The sequence below is a fragment of the Halichoerus grypus genome, chromosome 8 (assembly GCF_964656455.1).
Source record: "Halichoerus grypus chromosome 8, mHalGry1.hap1.1, whole genome shotgun sequence".
NCBI classification, from domain to species: Eukaryota; Metazoa; Chordata; class Mammalia; order Carnivora; family Phocidae; genus Halichoerus; species Halichoerus grypus.
Window position 1 is genome coordinate 79,316,558 of NC_135719.1, and position 26,549 is coordinate 79,343,106.

At 43.0% G+C, this 26,549-nt stretch overlaps 3 protein-coding genes across 7 annotated transcripts in view; all 3 read left to right on the forward strand.

The window, feature by feature from the left end:
* The first annotated feature begins 117 nt into the window (after nt 1-117).
* ANG (angiogenin) lies at nt 118-14,781 on the forward strand. Of its 3 annotated transcripts, none has more exons than XM_036117995.2 (2): nt 118-611; nt 12,209-14,781. In XM_036117995.2, exons 1-2 carry the CDS (start codon nt 138-140, stop codon nt 12,665-12,667), a joined length of 933 nt encoding a protein of 310 aa, XP_035973888.2. In that variant the 5' UTR covers nt 118-137; the 3' UTR covers nt 12,668-14,781. The 3 variants fall into 3 exon arrangements, with proteins under 3 accessions (XP_035973888.2, XP_035973895.1, XP_035973896.1); XM_036118002.2 differs by lacking the exon at nt 118-611 and adding an exon at nt 6,601-6,733; XM_036118003.2 differs by lacking the exon at nt 118-611 and adding an exon at nt 6,620-6,714.
* EDDM3B (epididymal protein 3B) overlaps nt 469-26,549 on the forward strand; it is a 38,924-nt gene continuing 12,843 nt past the window's right edge. Inside the window, exons 1-2 of the mRNA XM_036117992.2 lie at nt 469-611; nt 25,970-26,055. The gene's annotated coding sequence lies outside the window, so the exon portion shown is untranslated. The remainder of the gene's footprint in view (nt 612-25,969; nt 26,056-26,549) is intronic.
* RNASE4 (ribonuclease A family member 4) lies at nt 473-18,724 on the forward strand. Of its 3 annotated transcripts, none has more exons than XM_036117998.2 (2): nt 473-611; nt 17,468-18,724. In XM_036117998.2, exon 2 carries the CDS (start codon nt 17,485-17,487, stop codon nt 17,926-17,928), a length of 444 nt encoding a protein of 147 aa, XP_035973891.1. In that variant the 5' UTR covers nt 473-611; nt 17,468-17,484; the 3' UTR covers nt 17,929-18,724. The 3 variants fall into 3 exon arrangements, with proteins under 3 accessions (XP_035973891.1, XP_035973894.1, XP_035973892.1); XM_036118001.2 differs by lacking the exon at nt 473-611 and adding an exon at nt 6,580-6,714; XM_036117999.2 differs by lacking the exon at nt 473-611 and adding an exon at nt 6,596-6,733.

Below are 26,549 nucleotides of genomic sequence, written 5' to 3' on the forward strand. Positions count from 1 at the left end.
AGTTTTTGATTTTTTTTTTTTTTTTTCCCTCCTTCCTTCGAAACTATGCAAAAGTTCAATTCTGTACAAACTTTCTCGCTTTCCGACTGTTCTGCACAAGAGAGGTGCGCTGAACCAACGCGTGCCAGTGGGGGCTGATGAGCTCTGCGGGGAGAAACTGCCTGGACTCTCCGCCAGCGGACACCTCGGAGGGACCGCCTCGCTCCCGGGAGCAGGGGCCGGTGTCCCAAGGCCCGCTGTCCCCGGAGGCTCTGTCCTCGCGGCCGCTGCGCGTGGGGGCTCGGATCTGCAGGCCCTCTCCTTTCCCAGGCAGGGCCCGCCCGCGGCGCCCACTCCAGAGGCAGGTCCAGGCGGGAGGGGCCTCCCGGGAGAAACAGGGCGCGGTCCCAACTGCACAGAGGCTCCGGCGCCGCCCTCCTCGCCCGGCTGCATCCCCCGTCCGTTCGTGTACACACACGCACGGCGACCCCACCCAGGATCCAAAGCAGGATTTAAAAGGACGTCTTTGCGTCTTCCACAGCTCCCTATCATCATACAAGGGGGGATTAGAAGCCGGTGAGAAAAACTTTCCACCGTCCTGCGCGTTTCTGCAGCCCTGTTCCCTGGCCGAGGTGGGTTCACGTCCTGCTCTCTCTCCTCCTCCTCCTTGTCAGTAGTTTTACCAAGAGCGTTTGGGCCCCTTCTTAGCAGAGGCAGTGTGGGGCTCCTCGGGGAGGCGTTTGCAGAACCGGGTTGGAGCCGCTGAGGAATGGGAAGAAAGGTGAGTCTTGTTCTTTTATGAGTTAGCGAAGTCTGCATTCCCACCCTGAGATTTACTTCCCGCAGCTGAGCAGAGACGGCTGCGTGAAAGTCTAGTGCCTAGAATGTAGGCTCAGAGGAGGGTGCAGAATTGGCGAACGGAATGGAAGCCCAGGAAGGCCTGCACTTGCTCACACCTAAGGATTCTTTACTTGGTACACAGGTTGATCGCCAGATTTATGAAGCAGGCCTTCCTTGTCCAGTTTTTGCCAGCATAACTGCCTTTTGGGACTTGCGTATTTGTTTTCTGGTGACTCACTTCTGTCTCCTCACCCTTAACCCACCCGTAGCCAGGGTTGCAAAATTCTGGGAGACACTGCCAACAGCCTCCTTTCTAAGCTTTCTTACTAGAATGTTGGGGTCCTCAACCTCTTTACTCTGAGACAGCGTGTCATGTGGTAACACATGGGCAAAACGGAGCATCTTTATTTAGGAAGGACAGTAAAAACAGTTTCAGCATCATTCTGGGTCTAGGGAAATCTCAAATGAGGCAAGACCCTCCCTCTGTGTCCTTAAGAACCTTATAATCAAGTCATAAATGTAATCACTAGAAACTCAAGTGGCATAATTATCTGAACCCCACTGACCAACTTCCCAGAAGCAGCCTCAAGTATTCGAGGAACTACATAACTACACAGTTACTAACTAGCTCCTGCAGAAGGACACTTTTGTTACACACACTTTATTTTAAGCAACTCTTTTTTACAGGTAAAATATTTTTGAAATTCATGGAAATATTTAGTAGGTTTCCTTAAACAGCAACTTTCAATGGCACCTTTAAAATTAGTTTTAATTTTCTAGAAATTGCTAGTGTGGAATATGAAAGCCGTGTGGTACATTGGAAAGCTTTTAGTCCCTGGACACCAGATGTTCTTGGGCCAGTGCAGAAACACCTCAGTTTCCTCATTTGTACAATGAGGGCTTGATAGATAGTCTCCAGGTCTCCCTCTTTCTTATTCTATGACTTCATGGGGTGGCAGGGTGTTAGTAAGATGGCACTTACAGAAAAGAAGGTCTCTAGTAATGTGGACAAGAGCTATGAAGTTTGGCAGAAAGGACAGGGAAAACCATTCCAGGAAGAGAAGAATGGCTCTGGCTATTGCTGAAAGAGCAGATGTCAGGTTACAAGCAGGCAAAGGTAAGAGATTTGTCAAGTTATTGTTGGAAGCATTTGCCCATGTGATTCAGAAATTAAAGTAGATGGCTAAGAAAGTGGACCAAAGCAGGCCAAATGAAACCCCTCATTAGGAGTTTCCATTTAATCTGTACTTGAGCAAAGAGCAATCTTTGTTAAAGGTTATTCTCAGAAGAACACCTTGAGATATCTGGGAAAGAGAATGGGCACAAAGCTCAGAGTTTGTTGAAAAGTGAATGTGTAATTTTTGTCTTTGTTTGAAAATACACAGGCATGTCAACAAGACTTTGGCCCATTCTCCCTCAGTCATAGTGTCCCCTCTTCCTGAAGACATGATCCTTCTTTTCATTGGATCTTCATCCTCTTTTAACCATTACTTCTGTTAGTAAATTAGTTTCATGCTTATAAACCTAAAAAAAATGTTAGAGTTAAACCAAATCTAGAGATTAGTCACTTCTCTCCATCACCTAATTTTATAATTTGTCTTAAGGACAGAATTAAACATATATACTCTGTATAAAGGGTAAAGGACACCAGCACTTGAGTCCTTAGAAGGAGAACCCTGGGCTTCCTGTGTCTTTGTGCAAGGTGTAAAGAAGAGACAAAGGAAAATTTTCAGGAAAAGGGGAATGACTTTCAAGCTGAAGCTGTCAAAACATTTAAAAGAATATATGATTGGGCTTTTTTCAATTGACAATTGCTTCACCCCTATTAAAATTACTGAGAAGAGATATATATAATTCCTTGTTGTAAGTATTTTGAAATACAAATGAGTAAGCACTTAGATGCATTTTAATGAAATAGTCAAACTTTTTTTTCCCCAAACCTTTATTTTATGTTTCATCAAAACCTCATTGTGCCAAGCTGAAAAGAAAAGAAAAGAAAGAAAGAAAGAAAAACAATTAGAATGAAAGCAACCATTCGCCATTCACCTAGCTGGCTTTTTGCCTGGTCAACTATGTGGGGGAGGTTGTGAATTCTCCCCAAGTTGTCAAGTGAAATCCTAGAGGTGAGGAAGGGACCTGGCTGTACTCAGAGGTGAAAGACTGCTCCCCAGCACCACAGCATAAAGCTAACATCAGAGGCTGATCTGTTTGTGTGAGTTGGTGTTTGAACTGGTGTTTCAAGCCATGGGACTGTGTGTGTGTGTGTGTGTGTGTGTGTGTGTGTGTGTGAGTGAGTGATGTGGGAATGGAGTACCTTATCTCTGCCTTTAGGTGATTTATCAGAGAAGGATCCTGTTGATGAAGTCATCTTGATCCCCACAGACTGGGAGTTGGCAGCTTCTTCTGTAGTCTGGGATTGCTGAGGCCTTAGGGGTGTTGTATGGGCCTGGCAGTGTCCTCCCCACCAAATGACTGGCTTATAGCTCTTTAGAACTCACTTCTTCAGCATCTATTTAAAAAGTAATAAGTAATATATGATTCACTTAAAATAGGTACCACTCAAATCGTGGGTTTGCCTACAAAAGGAAAGTCAGCATTAGGACACTCTCTTAGATACCGGTAGAGGCCCCACTCAGCGAGCCCCATGTCTTGTTGATTCTCTCAGTACCTAAAGGACTTTGAACTTTGGTATTTGGCAGAACAGTTGTGTGGGCAGAGACGCCTATCCCTTCCTTTCAGAGACTTCAGTGACTCTGAGGCACCAGGTACTGAGGGAGAGGCAGTTTGTGGCTGTGTGCTTGGTCCTTTTCTCACTTCCTTAGACTTTTTTCCTTTTAGCTCAGAATTTGGGTGGAGATGCAGGAAAAAGGGAAGAGGACAGGGGAAAAAAGTGACGCTTAAGCAGGACTCTGCCTCACCACAGCTGAAAAGCCCGTGAAGTTTGCCTTTTTCAGGTTCGCCATGCTGCCCACTTTTCTCCCTCCTCAAATCCTCAGGCCATTCCAGTTACCAAAAACTATTCTTCTTTTTTTAAGATTTTATTTACTTATTTGGTGGGGGGGGGGGGGGAGAAGAGTATGTCAGTAGGGAGGGGCAGAAGCAGACTCCCTACCAAGCAGGGAGCCTGATGTACGGCTTGATCCCAGGACCCCTGGATCATGGCCTGAGCTAAGGCAGATGCTTAACCGACTGAGCCACCCAGGCGCCCCCTACCAAAAACTCTTCTTAAGATAGCCTCTAAAGTATAAGCACAAGCATGTGTGAATCACAGACAGCTGTTTAAGGAGCTAATCCTCCTAGGGATTTTTGCATAGGAACCAATACCTAAGAAATGAAGGTCAGGATTTACCAGTAATACCAGAAGCAGAGTTTTTCTGGGAACCTTGAAAGCCTTCCTGCTCTACCAGGGAATTAGGCCTACCTTGTTTGGTAACTGGTACCAAACCCAATTGTGTCTGTAAGTCTTAAGAGAAGCCAGGAGAGTTTGTATGGTTGGGATCTCCAAAGTGAGATCAGGTGGTACATTTCTAGAAGCAATGAGGGATAACAAGAAGAACTTGGGGCCTAGGAGTCAGTCACTCTTTGAGATACTAAGAATGCAGAGATGAATGACACAATTATTCTTCTCTCTAAGGGTTCCATCTAATGGAGAGACAAGAAGACTAATTAATCATCAAAGGATGATGGCTAATGGCCTGTTTGCCAACCTAAAGTAAAGCCAGATCCATCCCACCCATGTTGTAAGAACTCCAGACCAGCTCACATTCTTCTCCGATTATTCCTGAAGTTCCCAGGGGGTGTAAACATATTTGCAAACCAGCCCCTTTAACCTAGACAGTGAGGCTGCCATTTACTTCTTTCTTGCTCCACCTCCCTGGGTGAGGTCTATCCCTGCCCTACAAAGGGGCCCATGCTGCTGAAAATGTCGAAAGATGCCAGCACGCAGTGTCCTCTTCCTTTTTGATAGAGCAAATGGTCTGACCTTTTGCTCTAGCTCTTGTCCAGACTTGCCTCAACTCTGTCCCAATGGGATCCTCATGTTGGGGAAGGTACTTTACCTCCCGACCTACCCCCATACCACCTCCGGTCAACCATGGGGTGAACTTCTTCACACTAACTTGCTGTGTGCTTTCTGAATCTTAGAGAGATTTAATGAAACAACCTTGATTTCTATGAAAGTTGTTACTGCAGTGCCCTCCTCGCTCTAGGCTCCGGGAGGCCGGGTCAGAGGGGATGTGAATGGAGTACACTGTAGTCCTTGCCCACCACTGCTCCATGGCCTTGGCGTCTTTCTCCCTCCTCTCATCATGTCCTTCTCTATGGATGAATCCTTTCCTGGGACATCACAGACTCTTACACAGCTAGGCTTCACTCAGGCTGACTCACCAGCTTTTCACACACAACAGGACACATCTGAAGTCTAGAGTCAATGCAGCTTTAAGCCGTCAGCTTGGGATTGCTGCTCTATGCTTGCCTCAGCGCGGTGTGTACTGGGTACAGAGAAGCCCCAAAGGAAGATGTGGGCAACTTCTCCTGGCATGGGCTGGTATTGAGGAGAGCCCGTCAGACTCAGAGGAGGTGTTGCTCAAGCCAAGTCTGGAAAGATGAGTAGTTCCTCTCCCTGAAGATAAGGAGTTTGAAGTCTGACAGCACCATCCCTCTGCTGTTTGATCAGGGAGTTTCCTTCATAAGAAAAACTGACTTACGTGTAGCACCCACCTCACACAGTCCTGGTGACAGTCAAATATAATCATGTGTGTGAGAGATTCATAAAACCAAAGGCAATGACTATTATTATGACGATAATTATTACGATGATTTCAAGTGCAGTTATTTTATTGGCAGGCCGCCTGTCTTTATTGACACCTCAGAGACAGGCAGACTGAAAACTTGAAGGTAGATGGATGACAACCGAGGGTTGAGGATTTTTTAAAAATAGCACTGTTGGAGATTCAGCACCAGCGGAGGTGGTTACTGAGGGTCCGTGAAACAGTTGGCATCCTGCTGCTGCCTGATATTTGAAACTATAGGATCTTTATTAAGTGATCCCAGTAAACTTTGACCCAGTTGGCTTGTTTCTGTTCAATCAACAAATCCACTTTGTGAGTAGATGCAATATCAGTGTTGCATTGATGGTGGAGATAATCAATTTTGCAACTGCGTTACAGAGAACAGAAGATTGAGTGCTCAGGATTAATCTCTTGTGAACAGGTAAGGATGAAAGGAAGGAGAAGCCCTGGAAATACGGCAAGGAGACTTCTGAGGGTTAGTGGCTGGAAGGTTGAGGTCCCGGGCAGGGTACCAAGAGCTGTCACATAATCTTCTCTAGGAATGCTTTCCTGGTTCTGTGGAATTGATGAAAGAGCCTACTTAGCATCTTTTCATGAAACCAAATTATGTGGGTAAAAACAAAGGACAGTGGGACAGCATCCTGCTGAGAGGCCACATCTTACTCTGCAGGCTTCCTCCAACAGGGTTCTTAGAGATGGCCCATAAGATCAGAAACAACATCTCCTGGATCCAGATCACCGCATGTCCTGTCATGGGCAAGAGTCGGAACCACAAACATCAGAAAAAGGCAACTGTGGGACAAAAGGCCATGTTTATCAAAGTTGGCCTCCCAGAACAAATCTCTAATTCATGTGGGTTAATGTTTGACCCAGTCATGCCCAGGGAAAAGGTGAATGACTCTCCTCGTTTGTCCAAGAGGAGTGTCCTTGGTTTTTATGTCTCTGCCAGTACCAGGGATCTTTAGACCTAGTCTTCCCTCCCCGTTCATCTGATCACTATATAATCAGAACCGAGAGGGGCCTCTAGGTTTGCACAGCTGGAACCCATCTCCAGGAACAAACAGCTGGAACCCATCTTCAGTTGGAGGGAAACTTCCAGACTTTTGTAAGACTCTTCCACCTGGGTAATCTATTTCTCTATTTGTTTATATGTATACTATTTCTAGACATCCACCCATTTCAATGAAACCATTTTTTCCCTTTTAAAAACTCTTGGCCCAAGTTCATGAATTAAGAAGGAAACAAATTAGATTCTAAAGTTTAAAATGCAAACAGATTTCTTCTGGCATAGCCTAAATATGGATAAAGGGAAATTAGTAAGACTGGGAGCAAGTGGTGATTTAGGAGGGATTCCTAAATTGTGATAAAGTCCCCAAAGATCTAGGAAAAGCATCTGTTGAAGGGTTATCTGGAGCCTCTGCCCCAACATTATATGTGGCTTAACAAGGAAAGAAACAGAGTATACTTTTAGCTCTGTTTTCTCGTAATCTTTCCTGCGAATTTCTTTCCTTAAGAAAGTTTTGGATGCTCTTTGAAAGCACAATGGAACAACACATGCCAAGATCAAAAAAAGGTATACTGGCAGGTTGAAGAGAAGAAAGAAGGAAGGAGATAGAGAGAGGAATATACATTGGGTGGGAAGCTTCCAGTTTGAAGAATATTGCCCTAGAACATATAAAAGCGTGAAGGTATATTTATGGAAGTTGTAACTGTAGTTACAATCATAAACTGTTAACTCCCTGGTGCATAAAATTTGATGGATCTCTTGAATACAAAACATTGCCTGTGGGGAGAGAAAGAGTATATTAATTTTTGTGAAGACTAAGGGTTTGGTTTGAGACAGAAGGTGAAGTTAGTTTAAAAAACAAATTGTGGGACAAATTCCACTGGCAAAAATATGACAGTTATGTGCTTGGGTATAGAAGGATATGTGTGAATGAGTTTGACCACCAGATGGGAGGCTCTGCACACTTGGCCTAGGCAGATTCACTCCTGCACCCCATATGATCTCTTACTTGTTTTCTCCCAGTTCCATTTCAACCCCCATTTTGGGGAAATTTAGTATGGAATATATATATATAAGTGAGGAAGTTATGAGTGGGAGAGCAGATGTTGATACCGGTAACCCTAGTGTATACTTGCTAGGATTTGATTTCTGGTTGTCTTAGGGAACTAGGATTACAATAAACCTGGGCAAACCTTAGCTGAGTTGTTAGAGAATGAATGTGCAAATTCTGCAAATGAGAAACAAAGATATCCCTTAATCTCTAAGACTGAGACATGAGGGCCTTCAACCTCCAACAAGCAACTGCTTTTTTTTTTTTTTTAATATTTTATTTATTTGACAGAGAGAGACACAGCGAGAGAGGGAACACAAGGAGGGGGAGTGGGAGAAGGAGAAGCAGGCCCCCCGCCGAGCAGGGAGCCCGATGTGGGGCTTGATCCCAGGACCCTGGGATCATGACCTGAGCCAAAGGCAGATTCTTAATGACTGAGCCACCCAGGTGCCCCAAGCAAATGCTTTTTTAAGGATGTGAAACACCTATGTAGTGTCAGTCCAATGCCTTAACTAGAGGTGGTCTGTGGGCTTGGCTTACCTGCTGAGCCTTAAGGAATGATGCATCTCAGTTAACCTGTTAGCTATTTCTTCCAGCTGGTGCCTTTTGCCACCAACTAAACTTACACACAAACTTGTCTCTGCAATCCCATTCTAGTGGAAGAAAAGGAAAGGAAAAGAAAAGGCTCTTTTATGCTTAATGAGAACTGTGGAATTTCAGGCCTTAACAGTTAGCGACTCTCTTTTTACAGATGAACAAATTTAGGCCTGGAGAGGAAAATGAAGTCAATCATTAAAAACATAATTATTGAGGCAGGCACTGTGATTCAAGGTGACTAAGATGGGCTCTGCCCTCCTATTGATTACACACCAGTAGGAAACACTGACAAGTAAACAGGTCATTGTTTGCCCAAGACCACATAGATAATGGCTTGGAAATGGCACTCATGAAACCTGGCAACAGGTAAATCTTTATTTGATGATATCCTTGTGGACAGATCAGCTTTGTGACTTTTGTTTGCTTTGACACTTAATATTTAGTAAAGTGTCCTTGATCTTAATATCTAAAGCATAGAGTGTTTGGACAGAGACTCTAGGCAGACCTGCGGGCTCACGCTGCCTTCTGTGAGCAGCAGTATCCCCACAATCTGTATAATACTGGCGCTTCCTACCAGGACCCACCGTCTCTTCCGTACCCTGGAATGGTTGGGAACATTCCTACACACCACTGCCACTTAGTGACTCTTTTGGGTACTACCAGCTCTCGTTTTACTTCCTGATTTTTTTTTTTTTTTTTTAACTCTGGGACTCTGACTCTGCCAGAGAGCTGTGACTGTGTGACCTCTAAGGTCCCTTCTACCTTGAGATCCTGTGATTCTACAATTACCTTTGATTTTTGAAGGCAATTTTTGTCCATTGCTGAGCAAGAAACTTAGTTGATTTCAAATCAGTAAAACTTTGATGAGGTCTTCCAAAAAACTAAAAAAAGAAAGCACACCCAGGAGACTGAAAAGCACAATATAAACTTTTTTTAAATTTTTATTTATTTATTTCCAGAGAGAGGGAACACAAGCAGGGGGAGTGGGAGAGGGAGAAGCAGGCTTCCCGCCGAGCAGGGAGCCCGATGCGGGGCTTGATCCCAGGATCCCAGGATCATGACATGAGCTGAAGGCAGACGCTTAACGACTGAGCCACCCAGGTGCCCCTCAGCTGCTATTTATATCAGTATTGTGGAATAGTCAAAAGATTTCTTAGCAGTGCACCAAATCTGTTTATAGTTATTATGAAACAGATAAGGTGGATCAATGCCAAATGTTGATGAGAAAGAGAGCTCACTTTGCTTACTCTTGTCACACGTCTTTCCATGTAACCAGCAAAACCCCAGATTCCCTTGTTTTTCTGGATTCACAGTCATACTCCCAGGGCTGTTTAGCAACAGTACAGGCTTAGTGTTTTGTTATAGTCTATATTTGTTTAATTCAACACACTAGGACCTATGGCCTCTGTGAAGGCTACAAAATTATTTGATATGAAAATCATGTTTATGACTTACACACAAGAAAGCACAAAATAAAAATTAATAATTTAATGTCTATGAAAATGTACCATTTATTTTTAAATTTAGTATTCATAGGAATTATATTACATTTAAGGATAATTTGAAGGTCAAATTTTTCTCCCATTGCAAGAATTTCTCAGTATGTGTGGGGATGATTGCCAAAAAACACCCAACCCAGTCATAAATTAAATGAAGTACTCACAAACAATTTAGAAACAGAATTATAAAAATCCTTTTTTTAAATTTTATTTTTGAGAGGGCGAGAGGTGGGTAGGGACAGAGGGAGAGAGAGAATCTTAAGCAGACTCCACACTTAGGGTGGAGCTGAGGCAACATGGGGGCTCAGTCTCACAACCCTGAGATCATGACCTAAGCCAAAATCAAGGGTCTGACACTTAACTCACCGAGCCACCCAGGCGTCCCATAACATCAGTTTCAAATTTACAGTGAAAATCATTTTTATTGTTGGATGTGGGGGTATTCACATATATTTGATATAATGTGTAGGACTATGGTGAATTTCATCATTCCAATTTTAGTATATGTGCTGCCAAAGCGAGCATGGACTATGGTGGTTTTTAAAGGCTCTGAATATTCTTTACAATTTTCTCCAAAGAACTAAAGGTATAATCAGAAACTACCTGCTGCAGACACCAAGTATCTCTCAATTCTCAAATCTTCAAATTTCATAAGAAATACAATCTTAAAAGTTCATTAGGGCGCCTGGGTGGCTCAGATGGTTAAGCATCTGCCTTCGGCTCAGGTCATGATCCCAGAGTCCTGGGATCGAGTCCCGCATCGGGCTCTCTGCTCCTTGGGAGCCTGCTTCTCCCTCTGCCTCTCTCTCTCTCTCTGTCTCTCATGAATAAATAAATAAAATCTTTAAAAAAAAAAAAAAAAAAAGTTCATTAAAAATTGTTCTCTGTTTTGTTATAATCTATATTTGTTTAATTCTATTTTTAATTATCTATCACTGAGTTAAAATCATGTTCTGGGAAAAAGTACCATGTCTACCCTGTGGGTGTGCGTTTGCGTATCTGACACACCACCCCTGGGATGTGTGAGTTCTAGAGTTTGAGATTGACAGCTCTTTCTTGAGAGATAAAGGCAGAAATCCTCTTCTTCTTTTGAGAAAAATTTGAGAAGTTATTGCAGCAAATTGTAAGGTCTTTGACTTGATGAAAAGATCTAAGGAGGGGGGCCAGGCTGGCTCAGTGGCTATAGCATGTGACTCTTGATCTCAGGGTTGTAAGTTTGAGCCCCATGTGTGTCATAGTTTACTTAAAAAAAAAAAAAAAAGCTTAAGAAAAAAAAGCCTAAGGAGTTGTTTTGGGGTTTGTTTTTGTTTTTATCCCATGGTAACATCATTTGCCTATGGTGTAACAGTCTATGTACACGTGCAGGGAAAATTCGACAATATTCTTTGAGAATAATCCGAAGTGTTTCCAATGCAAGAAGCACCTAGGAAAAAGCTTTTATTCTTTTTCCAGTCCTCCGTAAGAGTTGACCCCAGACGGACCCAAAGGATTACATGGGTTCTTCCATGTTCCTTCCTGGTCTTTCTAAATGGTACATCATAATTCCACCTTTGGCCATGAAACACTTACTTCTTGGGGAACTAGGTCTGTCTCCCTTCACCTGAAGATCAAACTGCTGTCAAATGCTCTTCTCACAGCCAGCCGACTGACTGACTTGAGTACCTAGAATCTTGTCTTCAACAGTCCTCTGATTGACCCTTCCCTGGGCTCAGGGTTCCCTAAAAGTCCCCCTTCTTCATAGCTCTCACCCCCTATCTTACTGTCTCATCTCAGGAAATTGGAGCTCCCAACCCTTCCCCATGGATGCTACATCCTCTTTGAGGGAGGCATTTGGTGTGTCTTGATTGATGGTCTTTGCGATCCAGGACCTAGCACAGTGGTCTGATACCTGCAGGGGCGTGTGTAAAGTTTGTTATTATAGTAATTGATAAATGAATTACAGAGTGTGGATGGATTTTGTAATGCTATGACTGACCGCAGGGTAGATAAATACTCAGCAATTCTGAGGGATAGGAAAGAATGGTTGGGGCAGGAAGTTGTGTTCAGGAAACATTTTTTTTTTTTTTTAAGATTTATTTATTTGTCAGAGAGAGAGAAAGAGGGAGATAGAGCATAAGCAGGGGGAGCAGCAGGCAGAGGGAGAGGGAGAAGCAGGTTCCTCGCTGAGCAGGGAGCCCAACACAGGACCCTGGGATCATGACCTGAGCCGAAGGCAGACGCTTAACCGACTGAGCCACACAGGCGCCCCTCAGGAAACTTTTAAATAGACTTTCCAAAGAAAGGGATTGACGGAAAGTTTAGGATTAATGAGGAAGGGAAAAGAAAAGATGTAATTAGCTGACTGAAGATACCTGATTCATGTCAGAGAGGAAAGTCCCTGTTCCTTTAGCCTGATTGGGCAATGCTGTTCTTGTGCCCCTACCACACCTCCTTTTGCCCTTGGCAGGAGTCTTTGCTGGAAGAGATGGTGATGGGCCTGGGCCCCCTGTTGTTGGTCTTCATGCTGGGTCCGGGTCTGACCCCACCAGCCCTGACTCAGGATGACTCCAGGTACAGACGCTTCCTGACCGAGCACTATGATGCCAAACCAAGGGGCCGGAATGCCAGATACTGTGAAAGCATGATGGAGATACGAGGCCTGACCACACCCTGCAAAGACACCAACACCTTTATTCATGGCAACAAGGGCAGCATCAAGGCTATCTGTGGAAATAAGAATGGAAACCCTTATGGAGAAGCTTTAAGACTAAGCAAGTCTCCTTTCCAGGTCACCACCTGCAGGCATGTAGGAGGGTCCCCTCGGCCTCCGTGCCGGTACAGAGCTACCCCAGGGTTCAGACACGTTGTTGTTGCCTGTGAACACGGCTTGCCTGTCCACTTTGATGAGTCCTTTTTCCGTCCATAACCAGAGGCCACAGCTGGCTTTGCTCTCCTTTTCTTGCATTTCCCTCCACATCCCAGAACGGCAACATTTATGGCCAGGGGCCCAGAGAATGAGCTGCCTGGATCTCTTGTTTTCCATTTTACAACACGTCTAATAAATAAAAGTGTCTCTGAAATCAGTAAGAATCAAAGTCTTCCCACTAATTATTGGCCTATTAATCTTACCCCATTTTCTCGATTCAACTGCTCCCTGAGAGGATTGGATAGAATAGAAATGCCCTTTTCCTTATCGGTCAGTTCCTTATCAGTCAGTAAGGAGGTGGACTTTAGCTTTCTGTAAAGGTAAGGTGATTAGATTCATCTTACAGAGAGAACTAGGAAAATTCCAGGGCTCATGGCAACTGAACAGAATTTTCAGAAGGGGCAAATAATAAGCCAATATTACTTTTACAAATATTAAACCTTGAGGAGAACAGTTTAGGACTAAATACCAACAGATTCATTCCACTTTCTCTCTTTCACACACATGTGTGTGAATGCCAAGGGGCAGCCACCTCTCGTCTTAAGCAGGAGGTAATTTTTTGATGTTGCTTTGAATGGAATGTTCCTAGGGTATTCTCATGGCTATTTTATATAAGGATCAAAAAGTGATTACTTTATTATTTACTTATTTATTCATTATTACATTATTTTCTCCTTAATCTCTTACTTTATTGACCAAGGTCTGGCTACTTTGAGATCTTAGGGAAGTCATAGAAAGATTCCAAACATTATCCCTTATACTTCTTCAACTAGATTTGGTTTTCAAGTAAACATACACTTAGGTTGACGACACTTTCTTTGTAAAATATACTAATCGATCCACCGGTTAAGTGATTAACTTCCTGTTAACTTAATTTCTATCAACTGGTGCCTCAATATTTTATTTGGAAAGTAGTTAATAAGTTACAGTTATAAGTCACAGTTTTGCTATCTTGTGAATATGTAACTATTGTGGTCACAGTATTCCCAACGGTGGCCTCCCCTGCTGCCCACATTGCCCTGAAATGGGTGCAAAACCCTAGTTGCTCAATACTCAGGTTATAGACCAGTATCTAGGTGCCACCCAGGAGAGCCCGACCTTGCTGAAAATATTCAGATTTTGGGAAGAAGTGATGGAGGAGTAGGTTACTAGTGTACACTCAGCCCATGAATCTGTCCACTTTGAGTTATCTATTTCAAAATTGAAAACACTGTCTGTAGTTAGGGAGAAGAGTTTTCCAAACCTCTCTTATTAGAAAATTTGCTTGTTATAAAATCTCAAAAACCCCTTAAGGAATAAGAAAATTCCAGTTTTTGGTAGAATATTTGGACCCTTTCTCAGGTTCTCCAGCCAGTACCATCTCCCTGATATGAAGTGAAGTGACTTCCATACAGATCATTGCCCCACTCAAGCTCTTGATGGAGAAGGTCAAAGGTCTGGACCGTTATTACATTGATCACACCATATTTATGAAAACTGCTGTCTTCTCCAAACATCTGCTTAGAGCATTAATCATTGCATACTCTGCTCTAGTGTTAAGGCAAATGACCGTTTCCTGGGAAATCGCATGGCAGTGGGATGGGGGTGCTTCCTGTCCTGCTGATGGAGCTAGCAGCTGTGAGCCAATCCTAGTCACTTTTGCTCTGGGTCTCTTGTTCTCTCACCGTCAAAAGCTGTTTAGAATGAAATATCAAGTCACAGGCAGGTCATTTTATCTCGAGCGAATCATTTGAGGAATTGAAGTGCTGGTCGGCTGTACTTTATTGACTTTGCAAGGAAAAGAGAAGAAAAACCTCAAAAATGTCAAATCCTTCGAGGAATGGTGGCATTCAAGGAAGAAAATTCCATGCAACTTGGAGAGAACAAATTTCTCTAGAGACACAGTGGAAATTCTAGTAGGCTTTTTTAAAAAAGCCTTATATGGGGCACCTGGCTCAGTTGGTTAAACGTCTGCCTTTGGCTCAGATCATCATCCCAGGGTCCTGGGAAGGATCGAGCCCTGCATCGGGCTCTCTGCTTGGTGGGGAGCCTGCTTCTCCCTCTCCCACTCCCCCTGCTTGTGCTCGCTCTCTCGCTCTCTGTCAAATAAGTAAATAAAATCTTTTTAAAAAAGGCTTATAGTTTCTTGGGAATATAAGTACTCTACAAAATAAAGGGAAGGGGATCCAAAATATATGCAATTTGCTGTAGTCATTCACTATTTTTATCAGATTGAAGGAAGCAAAGGAAACCAAGAAGAATGGAAATTGTGAAAAGATCATTGCCAACACTTACTAAACACTTATCAGAGGCTAGGCATTGTGATAAGCACTTTACATTGATTTTATCATTTATTCTTCATAACATCTCTAAGAGGTAGGGACTGTGATTATGCTCATTTTACTTATGAGAAAATATGCCGAGAGCTTAAGTAATTTCCCCAAGGTCACACAGTTAATGTGGCAAAGCTAGGTCTTTGGGATCACAATATCCAAATTAGTTCTTATTGAGAGTCAATCTGGTGCAGCAGAAAAAGCCTTTGGGACAAGCTCTGACCAAAAAGTATGTGTTGGGATGATTTGGGGATCATTTGATTTTCTGTTGTACCTAGAGCCTTGAGATGTACCCATTGATGTTTACATGGGATTTCGGGTGGCAAATATTTTTCCCTGTCTTGTTAAATCAGTCAGTTGGTGTGGCTGAGGCCATGGGTTTGCTCTTGCATGAATAGTTTACATCTTCTCTGTAGCCAGTTATTTTGCTAAGACGTGATCTCAGTCACAAAGAAGCAGGATGAGAAAAAGTAGACAGAACTGTGCAAGATGAGAGGTACAAGATTAGATTTGGGGAAAACAACCTAAAGTACACCACTGTGATGAAACCATTACCCGAGGGCTAAGTGTGCCTTCAGAAGTTATATCCATTGGTGCTGGGCTGAGGGGTAAATTGAACATCATTTCTCCCTGCCCCCTTCCTCTTGCAGCTCCTTCGTTCCCTCTCTTCCTGACTCCATTTCTCATATCAGCTACAGGCACAAGCAATGACCTAGAACTTTACAACTTTCTGTGTAGAGGCAGAAGGCGGCTGTGAACCTAGGAGGTGGCATGGAAAAGAGAGAGATGGTTCTGTTTCATTATGGTCATTACCACTAACCAAAGTGTAGGCTTAGGTGGAACAGATTGCAGGTCCCTCATCAGCCATTTCAGTTCCTTACGCGTGTGATCCGACACCATGAAGCAGCTTTTCTGAAAATGAAGGACAGTAGTACCCAGAGGTATCATCCCAGGAATTCAGCTGAGGCTGGACGTGGACTGCACGTGTAGAAATGGGCCTGTCTGACTCAAAAAGTTGCCCTGGCTACTTTGGGTTTCTCACTCCCTGTTGAATGGAGCTGATTTTTCTTTGCCCTGGTGAGGCAGCCCTGCCCCACAGCAAGAGTCAAGTAGTTCAAGGTTTGACTCCATGTCAGTCCCAGACTGACAGCCAGAAGGCAGCGTCTAGCTAGTTAGTGTTGGTGAGTGACCCCCACCTTTGCTCCCGCCCTATTCCACCTCTGATTGAATTCTGTTGCTAGAGACAAGCAACCCTGAGTATAAACATCGTTGGTATCTTGAATATTTAGGAAGTGGGATGGGAGAAGCAGTCAGAGGATGGTGGAAAGAGTACAGATTTTAGAGCCAGATAGACCTGGTTTCCTTTCTTTAGTCAACCAAAGCAGTGTTCTAAAATCTTTATCACAGTGCTTTTTTTGTTGTTGCTCCAGAGGTTTCTGTTTGTTTGTTTTTTAACTCTGTAAAACAAATGTTTATTCCCACCATCAAGAGAGGTCAACACAAAGATCTTGTAACCAGAGAATATGGATAATTCCCAATAGCTGTGGACAAGGCAGGCAGAGCATCGAGGATAGATGCATGACAATAGACTCTATCACCAGGGCCTAGTGTTTGGGGTTGTACAAGGACACAGGAAAAAAAAAAAGACACAATCCACGTCCTTTTTTGTGGAGATTGTGCTGTTTAAATTCATTTTTTAAATGTTTCTTAGCTTAGTGGTCAATTCCACAAGCCTGGAAAATACCTTCACTCACTATATCCATTTCATTTCATTTGTTCACGAGCTCACTCATTTCATTTATTTATTCAGCCAATATTCACTACCTTCAAAGCACGGTGGCTGGGTACTCTGCTTTTGTAGGGGTTCTTTACAGAGGATGAACCGGATTTCCAAAATGACCTGATTTTAATACCACAGGAAGAATAGCCGCAGGAGAGGAAAGGCTAACCCCAGTATTACTCTGGCCTCTTTTCTGCACCTTCCTCAATTCCAGATGTAAGGAATGAAAATCAGTTCACAAATTTGCTCTGAAAAATCATGAGTCTATCCAAATTTTCGGGAATCAGAGTCTCTAGAGGACCAAAAACTCCAAAGATCTTATGACCAGAGAATAACCTCAAGAGACGGTCAACTCCAGTTTCACCTAGATCTGCCTTTCCTTCCCGTTCCTTCTCTGACCACGGAGGCCAGATGCCCTGGACGGCCACGCGGTCAGTGCCTGTCCTGAGTGGCTGTACTTGCTGCAGCAAGTTCTCTCCATGAAAGAGAATGGTTCTTGTTTTCAGAGAAAAGCGTGTTTTGCAAACTCTTTGCTCTTGGGAAAGCAGACGGGAAAAGTTGTGAGCAGAGAAGAGTGGGGAACTGGTACAGATAAGGAGGAAAGAGGAGACTAGAGTTGAGGCAATGTCTATTTGCCGTTCCCAACACCTCTCCCCACAGTGCCCGCATCTCACCTTCCTTTCTCCTGCCCCTTGGGTTTCTGTCTAGGCATCTCCCAGGTAGTGATGGCTCTCCAGAGGACCCGTTCCCTGCTTCTGCTCTGGCTGCTGACCCTGCTGGGGCTGGGGCTGGTACAGCCCTCCTATGGCCAGGATCGCATGTATCAGCGATTCCTGCGGCAGCATGTGGACCCTGAGGAGACAGGTGGCAATGACACCTACTGCAACTTGATGATGCAAAGACGGAAGATGGTGGTGCGTCAGTGCAAGCGCTTCAACACCTTCATCCACGAAGACATCTGGAACATTCGTAGTATCTGCAGTACCGCCAATATCCAGTGTAAGAACGGCAAGATGAACTGCCATGAGGGTGTAGTGAAGGTCACAGACTGCAGGGAGACAGGAAGTTCCAGGGCCCCCAACTGCAGATACCGGGCATCGGCGAGCACTAGGCATGTGGTCATCGCCTGTGAGGGTGACCCCCAGTTGCCTGTGCACTTGGACAGATAGACACCAGCTGGCGGCCCTTATGGCCCGGTGGTTGGCCTTGAACTTACTCCTTGAATAGCAGTAAGTAATGCATTTGAGCTGCCCCAGGCTCTATCTCCTCTATTTCTGACTCTTTTTCTCTTTATAACCCATTCTGTTAAGCACATTGTATCAAAGAGAAATGGAGACATAAACTTATAATGAGTCTGGGCTTTTCTGTAGTAAACTTTTTGGCTTTCTTTTATAATACTGGTCAGTTTAGCTCTCTCAGATCCTATCCTCTGGAATTTAGTCATTATATGGATTTATATAGCATTTTAAGCATTTCAAAGTACTTTCATCTAAATCATGTCATTTTAATAGCACAGCAATTGTGCGATGTTGCTGATGTTGTTATATGTAGGAGCCCAAAGTTCAGGGACTTGTGGAAAACCATGAAATTAGTGGAAAAGCTGATACAGAAACCCAGTTGAACTGGCTCCTAATCCAGGCCTTTTTCCACTTCATCACGAGGAGCGTTTTGAAAGTAACTGCTTTTGGTTATTCCCAAAAGTCAGCTGTTGGGAGAAGCATTAGAAATTTGGAAATGCATGCTGGCAAAATGAGAGCTCGGTCTGGATAATCTGGCTCCCTTGTTGTGCTGGGGTCTAATGGCATCAAGAAACGATACAAGAGATTTACTTTCTCTCTTCCCAGACTTTTGAATCACTCTAGTAAGTCAGAATATTAGAAATGTTCTAGATCATTTAAGACTCATTCACTCTTCCTGACGGAAACATCTTTCATGTTTTACTTGTAATAAAGACCTTAAACTGCAGATATCTGAGAAGGTTGTGCTAAGGTTCTTGTGGGAGTATTTTTTTTTCCTCCTACCCTCTTTCAATTCTTCAGTTTATAAGCATGCACACACCTTAATATCCTCATACACTCTGGTCAAAGACTAATGCCCACCAGATCCATGACCACGACACGGAAACCCTTTCTCATTTACTCCAAGGGAATGAACCCTCTCAATGCTCACACCCTTCCCTTCTCCCTTTGACTATTTTAAACAAATTGGGGAACAGAGATGTATGCAGACACTAGCTGCTAAGGAAAGGAAGTGTGTGTGTGTGTGTGTGTGTGTGTAAGGACTAAACTGAAATCATTTGAGTTACAGCAGATACAGAAAGAAATCTTTTTTAAAAAATTGATTTGGTATACATATACATTGTGAAATTATCCCTACAGTCAGGCTAACAAATTCATCACTTCACATAGGTATCCCTTTGTGTGTAGTAAAAACACATAGGATTTATCCTGTTAGCAAATTTCAAGTTTATAGTACTGTATTGCCACCTGTTAAGAAAAATTAACTGAGTAAATTGTTTTAAAATAACTTTCTTTTTTTAAAGTTTATTTATTTTTAGTAATCTGTACACCCAAGTGGGGCTCGAAACCACAACCCAAGATCAAGAGTCACACACTCCCTGACTGACCCAGCCAGGCAGCCCTTAACTGAGTAAAATTTTAAGATCTTATTGGCTTTATTCAATGATTCATGGATCAGGCAGCGTCCAATCTAGCAGAGAGAAAGGAGCTCCAAGGCAGGAGGAAACAGGAACAAGGATGTTATGCTAGGAAAAAGAGCAGGTCAGTTATTGCAAAGTTACCTTCCTTTAGGGAATGGCAGGGATCTATCAGGCAGATTAACTAGTGCTGAACAAGCAGGTCCTGATTTCTGGCAGAGCCAAACTGTAGTTAAGTCTCAATTTGGTGATGTGGGGCTTAGCAGAAGCAACTCCTTTTTGAGTTTTAACATACTTACAGTCACTATGCTATACATCAGATCTCCAGAATTTATTCAGTTGCAAAACTGACATTTGACCAACATTTCCCCATTTCCTCTACTTCCCAAGCCCCTAGTAACCACCACTGTACTCTGCTTCTATGAGTCTGACTATTGCAGATTCCACATATAAGTGAGATCACACAGTATTTGTCTTTCTGTGTCTGGTTTATTTCACTCAACATAATGTCCACCAGGTCCACCCATGTTGTCAAAAGTCACAGGATTTCCTCTCAAGTCTGAATAACTAATACTAATTCCATTGTCTGTTTATACCATATCTTCTTTATCCATTCACCATCACTAACCATCAGGGAAATGCAAATCAAAACTGCAACGAGATATCACCACACATCTGATATAGGATGGCTATCAAAAAAAAAAAAAAAAGAAAAACAGATAAGAAGTGGTGTAAGTGTTAAAGTGCCTGACAATAAGCTTTTGATCGCCAAGGCATCCGTTTCAAAGACATCCATCTCAAATACACACATTCCTAGCTGTACAGCTAGATAAGGAGCGATGGCATCCCACCCATGAAATTCCCCCTTTAGCCCTGGGTGACCCTACATAACTGACCATTTGTGTGACCCTGCTTTTCCTTTCCCATGCTTTCATTCCCACTCTTATGTTTTAAATTCGCCAATAAAAAGTGAAACCTCAAAATCCTGGGCATCCCACCCTTGACTCCAATAAAGGCAGAGCCCCGAGTGTGTGCGCTCTTTCTCTACACAAGACCTCGCTGTGGGGCTCTGGGTGTGCCATGTACCTTCCAGAATATATGAGGTTATTAGCCTCATTTTTTTCAAAGCTCCCTGAGGGTTGTTGCTGAGGTGTATCTTGCAATCATCATAAGAGCCACAAGGGTCAGCTCAGCCACAAGATTGGCTCTGGATGGGAAAATGTCTGTGGGGGCCGACCTCAAATAGTGCGGGCAGTGTACATGCCTGCAGGCATCCCTAGTTGATGGCATCACTATCTAATAGCTGAGACCAACACAAGACAGTGAGGATATGCAGAGAAGAGAACCCTGGTACACTACCGGTGGGAATGTCAATTGGTGCAGCCATAATGGAAAACAGTATGGAGATTCCTCCAAAAATTAAACATAGAACTACTAGGGGATCTGGGCGGCTCAGTCAGTTAAGATCTGACTTGACGTTAAGCGTGTGCCTTCGGCTCAGGTCATGATCCCGGGGTCCTGGGATCGAGCCCGGCGTCGGGCTCCCTGCTCAGTGGGAAGCCTGCTTCTCCCTCTCCCACTCCCCCTGCTTGTGTTCCCTCTCTCGCTGTGTCTCTATCAAATAAATAAAAAATCTTAAAAAAAAAACAAGTCTGACTTGATTTCAGGTCAGGTCATGATCTCTCCGCTCAGTGGAGTCTGCTCAGTATTCTCTCTCTCTCTCTCCCTCATCCCCTCCCCTCTCCCAAAATGAATAAATAAATCTTGTAAAAAAAAAAAAAAAATTGAACTACCATAGGAACCAGCAATCCCACATCCGGGTGTTTATACAAAGGAAATGAAATCAAGATCTCAAAGAGATACCCACACCCCTATGTTCATTGCGGCATTGTTCACAGTTGCAAGACAAGGAAACAACCAAAAAGACCATCAACAGAAAGAAAATTTTTTTTTTTTAAGTTGTATTTATTTAAGTCGCCTCTACACCCAATGTGGGGCTCTAACTCACGACCCCGCGATCAAGAGTTGCATATTCTTCCGCTTGAGCCAGCCAGGTGCCCCCAAAAGTGAAGGAATTGTTAAATTTCAGTGGCAGGTTAGTGAAAATAGAGATGTTAGTTTTTTTCCCCTGTGAAAATTAATAAAAGGAAACCTGGGTTAGAACGGCTGTGGGGACCAGCAGGGGGCGCTCTCATGCCCCACCACTCACACCAACTACAGATCCAACCGGAAAAGACTACTTTGCAAGGCAAACTGCTTTACTAGCCCAGCAGGAAGATAGGCTTCCCCACCCTGCTCCTCAACGGTCCAGCCAACTGAGTTTGTCACAACCCAGCCAAAGCAAAGTTACTACACTTCGAACCCACAGTTTACTCCAATGCACTTTCTGTTTACAACAGCCTTCCAAACTTCCTCCTTTCCTCTAGAAAAAAGTGCTCCTCTCCTTTGTTCAAGGACTTGCCTATGGTTTAGCTGTAGTTTGCTTGTCCCTGATTACAGTTCTCTGCTATTCCTGAACAAGCCCATTTTTACTGGTAAAATAACGTAGTTTTATTTTTTGAGGTTATCATGCCATACCAGTTCATGACTCTATAATATCCATCCATGGAGTCCTTGGAAGCCCATGGATTCCAGGTTAAGACAACCTAAGACATTATCATCATCTGCAGGAGGAAATTTGTTACTGTTACGGTTTTGAGTAAGAGCTGTATCAAAACACTGAAAAACTGAATAATGGTTAACAAAAGGACATATCAAGGAATTAATAGAAAGGAGTTAGAGTCAAGGAAAATGTTTAAAGAAAGAATATAATTAACAAATGATTTTAAATTTATATTCAAGGGATAATATCTCTTTAGGAACTCAAATTAGAAGCCACACCCAAGGAACCGCTGGTAGACAGAACTCGAGGAAGCAGACCAACTAAAGAGCTCTCAGAAGCAGTGGTTAACAGACTTGCCTGGGCCGCTTTGGTAGTTGATTTCTGCAGATGTAAAGGGACATGTTCCTACCGGTCAGTTTCCGGTGCTTCCTAACTGGCTTTATTTCAGAGAAGCCTTAGAGCTTGTGGCTTAGCTCGTAGCTGAATGTATGGATGTATGGATGCTTTGGGTTCACAATAATTTCTCTTCCACTTCAAAAGTAGAATATCACACTTATTTCAGAAACACTGGATTAACTGTTTAAAATTGGCAGTGACTGGGGTAGAACAACCTTATGATGGTATTATCAACAATTTAGATCAACATTAACACTTTATTATTTAAAAAACTACTTTCACATGAATTACTTCCTATGATTCTCAAAATTCCTCACTGAAGTCCTATAATATACTGTAAAATAGGATGCCTTGGAAACCTGTGGCTCTCTCTCTGAGCTTGTCCCTCCACACATCAGCCCTCCTAGCTTCTCCCTGCTGCCTCTCTCTGCATTCACTGAGTCACTACCCGGTCTAGGTCTTCAGTGGATCACATGAACTTGTTAGGGAAGGCTATGGATATATGGTCATATGATGGCCATCTTAATTTTTCTCAGAGTCATCTTTCTTTTTTTTTTTTAAGATTTTATTTTATTTTATTGTCAGAGAGAGAGAGAGAGCATGCGCACATGCAGGGGGAGCAGCAGGCAGAGGGAGATGCAGGCTCCCCAGTGAGCAGGAAGCCCGATGTGGTACTTGATCCTAGGACCCGGGGACCATGACTTGAGCAGACACTTAACCAACTGAGCCACCCAGGCGTCCCTGAGAGTCATCTTTCAAGTCCTCCAAACCCAAGTGCCCAGAATTCCTGTCTTTTTACTCTCTTTCTTCACCCAAAAATACTAGAGAGTAGTTGGATTTATGGAGTGTGATCTGAGACAACCAGTAGAGGGCAAAATGGAGTCTCTCACATCAAGTGGGACCCTGTGTCAAACAGGGGTCTGTGTCAAGCCGTGACACAGAAGTTAAAGGTACTGCAGCTAGGAGATATTCCCTGGGACCAGTGTCAGCTGGCACCCCAGAACTGATAAGGAGCAGAACCAGAGGAGTTCTGCAGGGGCCTAAAACCAATTCAATCCCTTTAGAAAGCGGGGATTTGGGCATCAAACTGTCAGACTCTTCAGACCTGACCCTTCTGTGTCTGACCACTTAAAAAGGCAACTGCTCCCCAAGGTTCTTTCTCACTGATCTCCAGACAGAACTGAAATCCTTTCCTCCTTGAACATAAGAAGCAGTGAGTGCCCAGAGCTGCCCCGGATCTGACCAAGGCCTTATCTCAACTGTGCACAGACTGACTTCAAGTTTGGTTCGTTAACTTACTACATCTTTCTGCTCTCTGCTTTGTTCTGTGGTTTGTCTTCTGCCCCGCTCTGTGTGCTGTGTAAGAAACTGAGTTGATCACATGGTGAAATGTCATTGAATTTGGAATCCTGAACCTGTTTTATAATTGTGATTTAACTTTGCTTTATGATTGACTAAAACTGACATTGTGGAAAGACACAACTTATGTGTGGGCCTTCATAGTGTGCTCATGAAGTTGGTGTAGAGGGCAGGATTCCATGTCATTGACTCATCATGTGTTAGAAAATTTAGTAGAATCAGAAAAGACTCCTAAAATCTTGAATTGACTATAAAAGAACTAAAAATAAACTGTGGAATAATCTGTGTGAATATAGACTTCCCAGGCATCTCACTGAGAGTGAAATCCTAAGGTATGGGCACTGGCAGGTGAAACGGAGACCGGCTCTGTGCAAGGAGAGGTTGGCAGCAGAAGCTCATCCAAGGCTTACCCCTCTGCATGCAGGGCATGAGATGGAACTAGCCAAAGCTGAGACCAAGGGAGATTGCCTCAGAAAGGCACTTGGAAGGCTAAGAAAAATTTAAGCATTGGGGACATTGCAATGATACATGCCACTACTGACCAAATTAATCTATGACTTGGCAGAAAGATGTGAACAAAAATTGTGGAAAAATCTGTACAAATATCGCAGGTATAAGTGGGAAATAGAGCTCTACATAGTTAAGAAATTGTATATAGCAGCTGCTAGGTTACAAAAAAGGAAAAATGATGTGGGCACTAGGTAAATGCCTAAAAAGGATGGTGAAAAGGGCCAACAGGCCTGATGCCATACTTTGTATAGAAGACCCATGGTACCCCATGGAGTTAGAAGTTAGAAAGAAGCTCACAACCACGACCCTGGGAAATGTAATCATGGATCTGAAGGACCCTAAAAATGTAAAGCCCTTAGTGTCCTGAGTGCCCATTGTAGAGGTTCCCATCTTACTGATGAAACCATCTCGCAGCTAGACCAGGACAGGCAAAGGGGCAAAGAGCTAGCTAATAAAGTAATAAGGAAGGCCAAATCAATGAATAATTTAAGTTTAAAAAACAATAAACTCTTAGGACCCCAGGATCCCCATCCTGAGGTCCCAGGAGACTATGATAACCCCTGGGCGGGGGGATTATCACAGCAGACCTACAATTACAAGGAAGAAAATATTAGATTATAGTAATGGACAAGGAAAACCTGTGGAAGTAGTGGAGGATAGAGAATACACTCGTGCTGAGCTTCAGAAGATTAGAACACATTTTTGTCAAAAACATATATCTGATGTAGACTGGTTGCTCCATGTGCAAATCTCTAGTAATATCCTATACTGATGACAATAATGACAAATAATGAGAAGGAGCAATTAAGACAAGAAAAGGAAAAGTTAATACAGCATTTAAGGGAACAGGAATGAACTATTAACAATGAAAAAAACATCAGACCCAGACATTCATTGCAAATTTCTAGGAATTCAATGGTCTTCTGAAGGAAGTTACCAGGTAAAGGAATAGATAAAATACAAGCAATAGGACTGCCTAAAGATAAAACAGAGGCACAAAGACTTATAGGCCTTTTTGGATCTTGGAGACAGCACATACCATGCTTCAATGTAATTTTAAAACCCATATACAAAATAACTAGAAAAGCACAGATTTTGAATGGACAGAACAACAACAGGTTTTAGATACATTAAAGGATTTCATCAAGACATTTCAAACTATCCAGCACCAGGAAAACCATTGAGAATAGAAATATTAATGAGTAGAAAAAAAAAAAAAAAGAAATATTAATGAGTAGAGACTATGGTACACGGACAAAGAAAGAACACAAGCCTAATTTTCTACCAGTAGCATTTTGGACTACAAAGTTTCCATATTCAGAACCTAAATATTCAATATTTGAAAAACATATATGATTGCTCTATGAAGCTTTAAGAAATACAGAACTCCTAATGGGAAACCAAAAAATAATAGTGCAGAGTCATATACCTTTGCTCCATTGGATAAAACTAAGCCTGGAAGAATTGACAGGTATCCAGATTGATTTGAAATCACTAACTTGGAAATGGTATATCCAAGGAAGGGACACTTCTTTCCAGGGACAACCAGGACTCCTCACCGAGGAGATACATAAGACTGAAACAGACTTGTGGGAATTCATTCTGAGGGAAGGACAAATCCATATTCGAAACCTAGGGAAATGGGGCCCATCCTGCTCTAAAGGTCTATCAAATGCCTGGTTTACAGATGGGTCGGCCTCCGTAATCTCTGGAAAAACAGAATGAACACGTGCAGCATGAGACCCCAGGACAAGCTGATCCTCAGAGAGAAAGGTAAGAATCAATGGGCACAACATGCAGAATTAATTGCAGTACTATTGGCTGTAAGAAAAGCAATAAACGAGAATCAAGCACCATATATATTTTTACTGACTCATGAGCAGTAGCAAATGGAATAGCCCTATGGTCAGGAAAATGGAAAAGAAATGATTTTAGGAGTGCCTGGATGGCTTGGTTGGTTAAGCGTCAGACTCTTGGTTTCCACTCGGGCCATCATCTCAGGGTCGTGGAATTGAGCCCTGCGTGGGGTTCTTTGCTTAGCCAGGAGTCTGCCTGAGATTCTCTCCCTCTCCATCTGCACTCCCATCAAATATAAGTAAATTTTTTTTTTTTTTTTAGAAAGAAATTTTTCTGCCATTTTAAAATAAATGGCAAAGACTGTGGTCAAGTGAATAATGGGAAGAATTAGACATAGCCTCAGAGAGAATGAAACATATGTTACACACGTGTCAGCACATAAAAGATAACACAGAGGTCTCAAAATATAA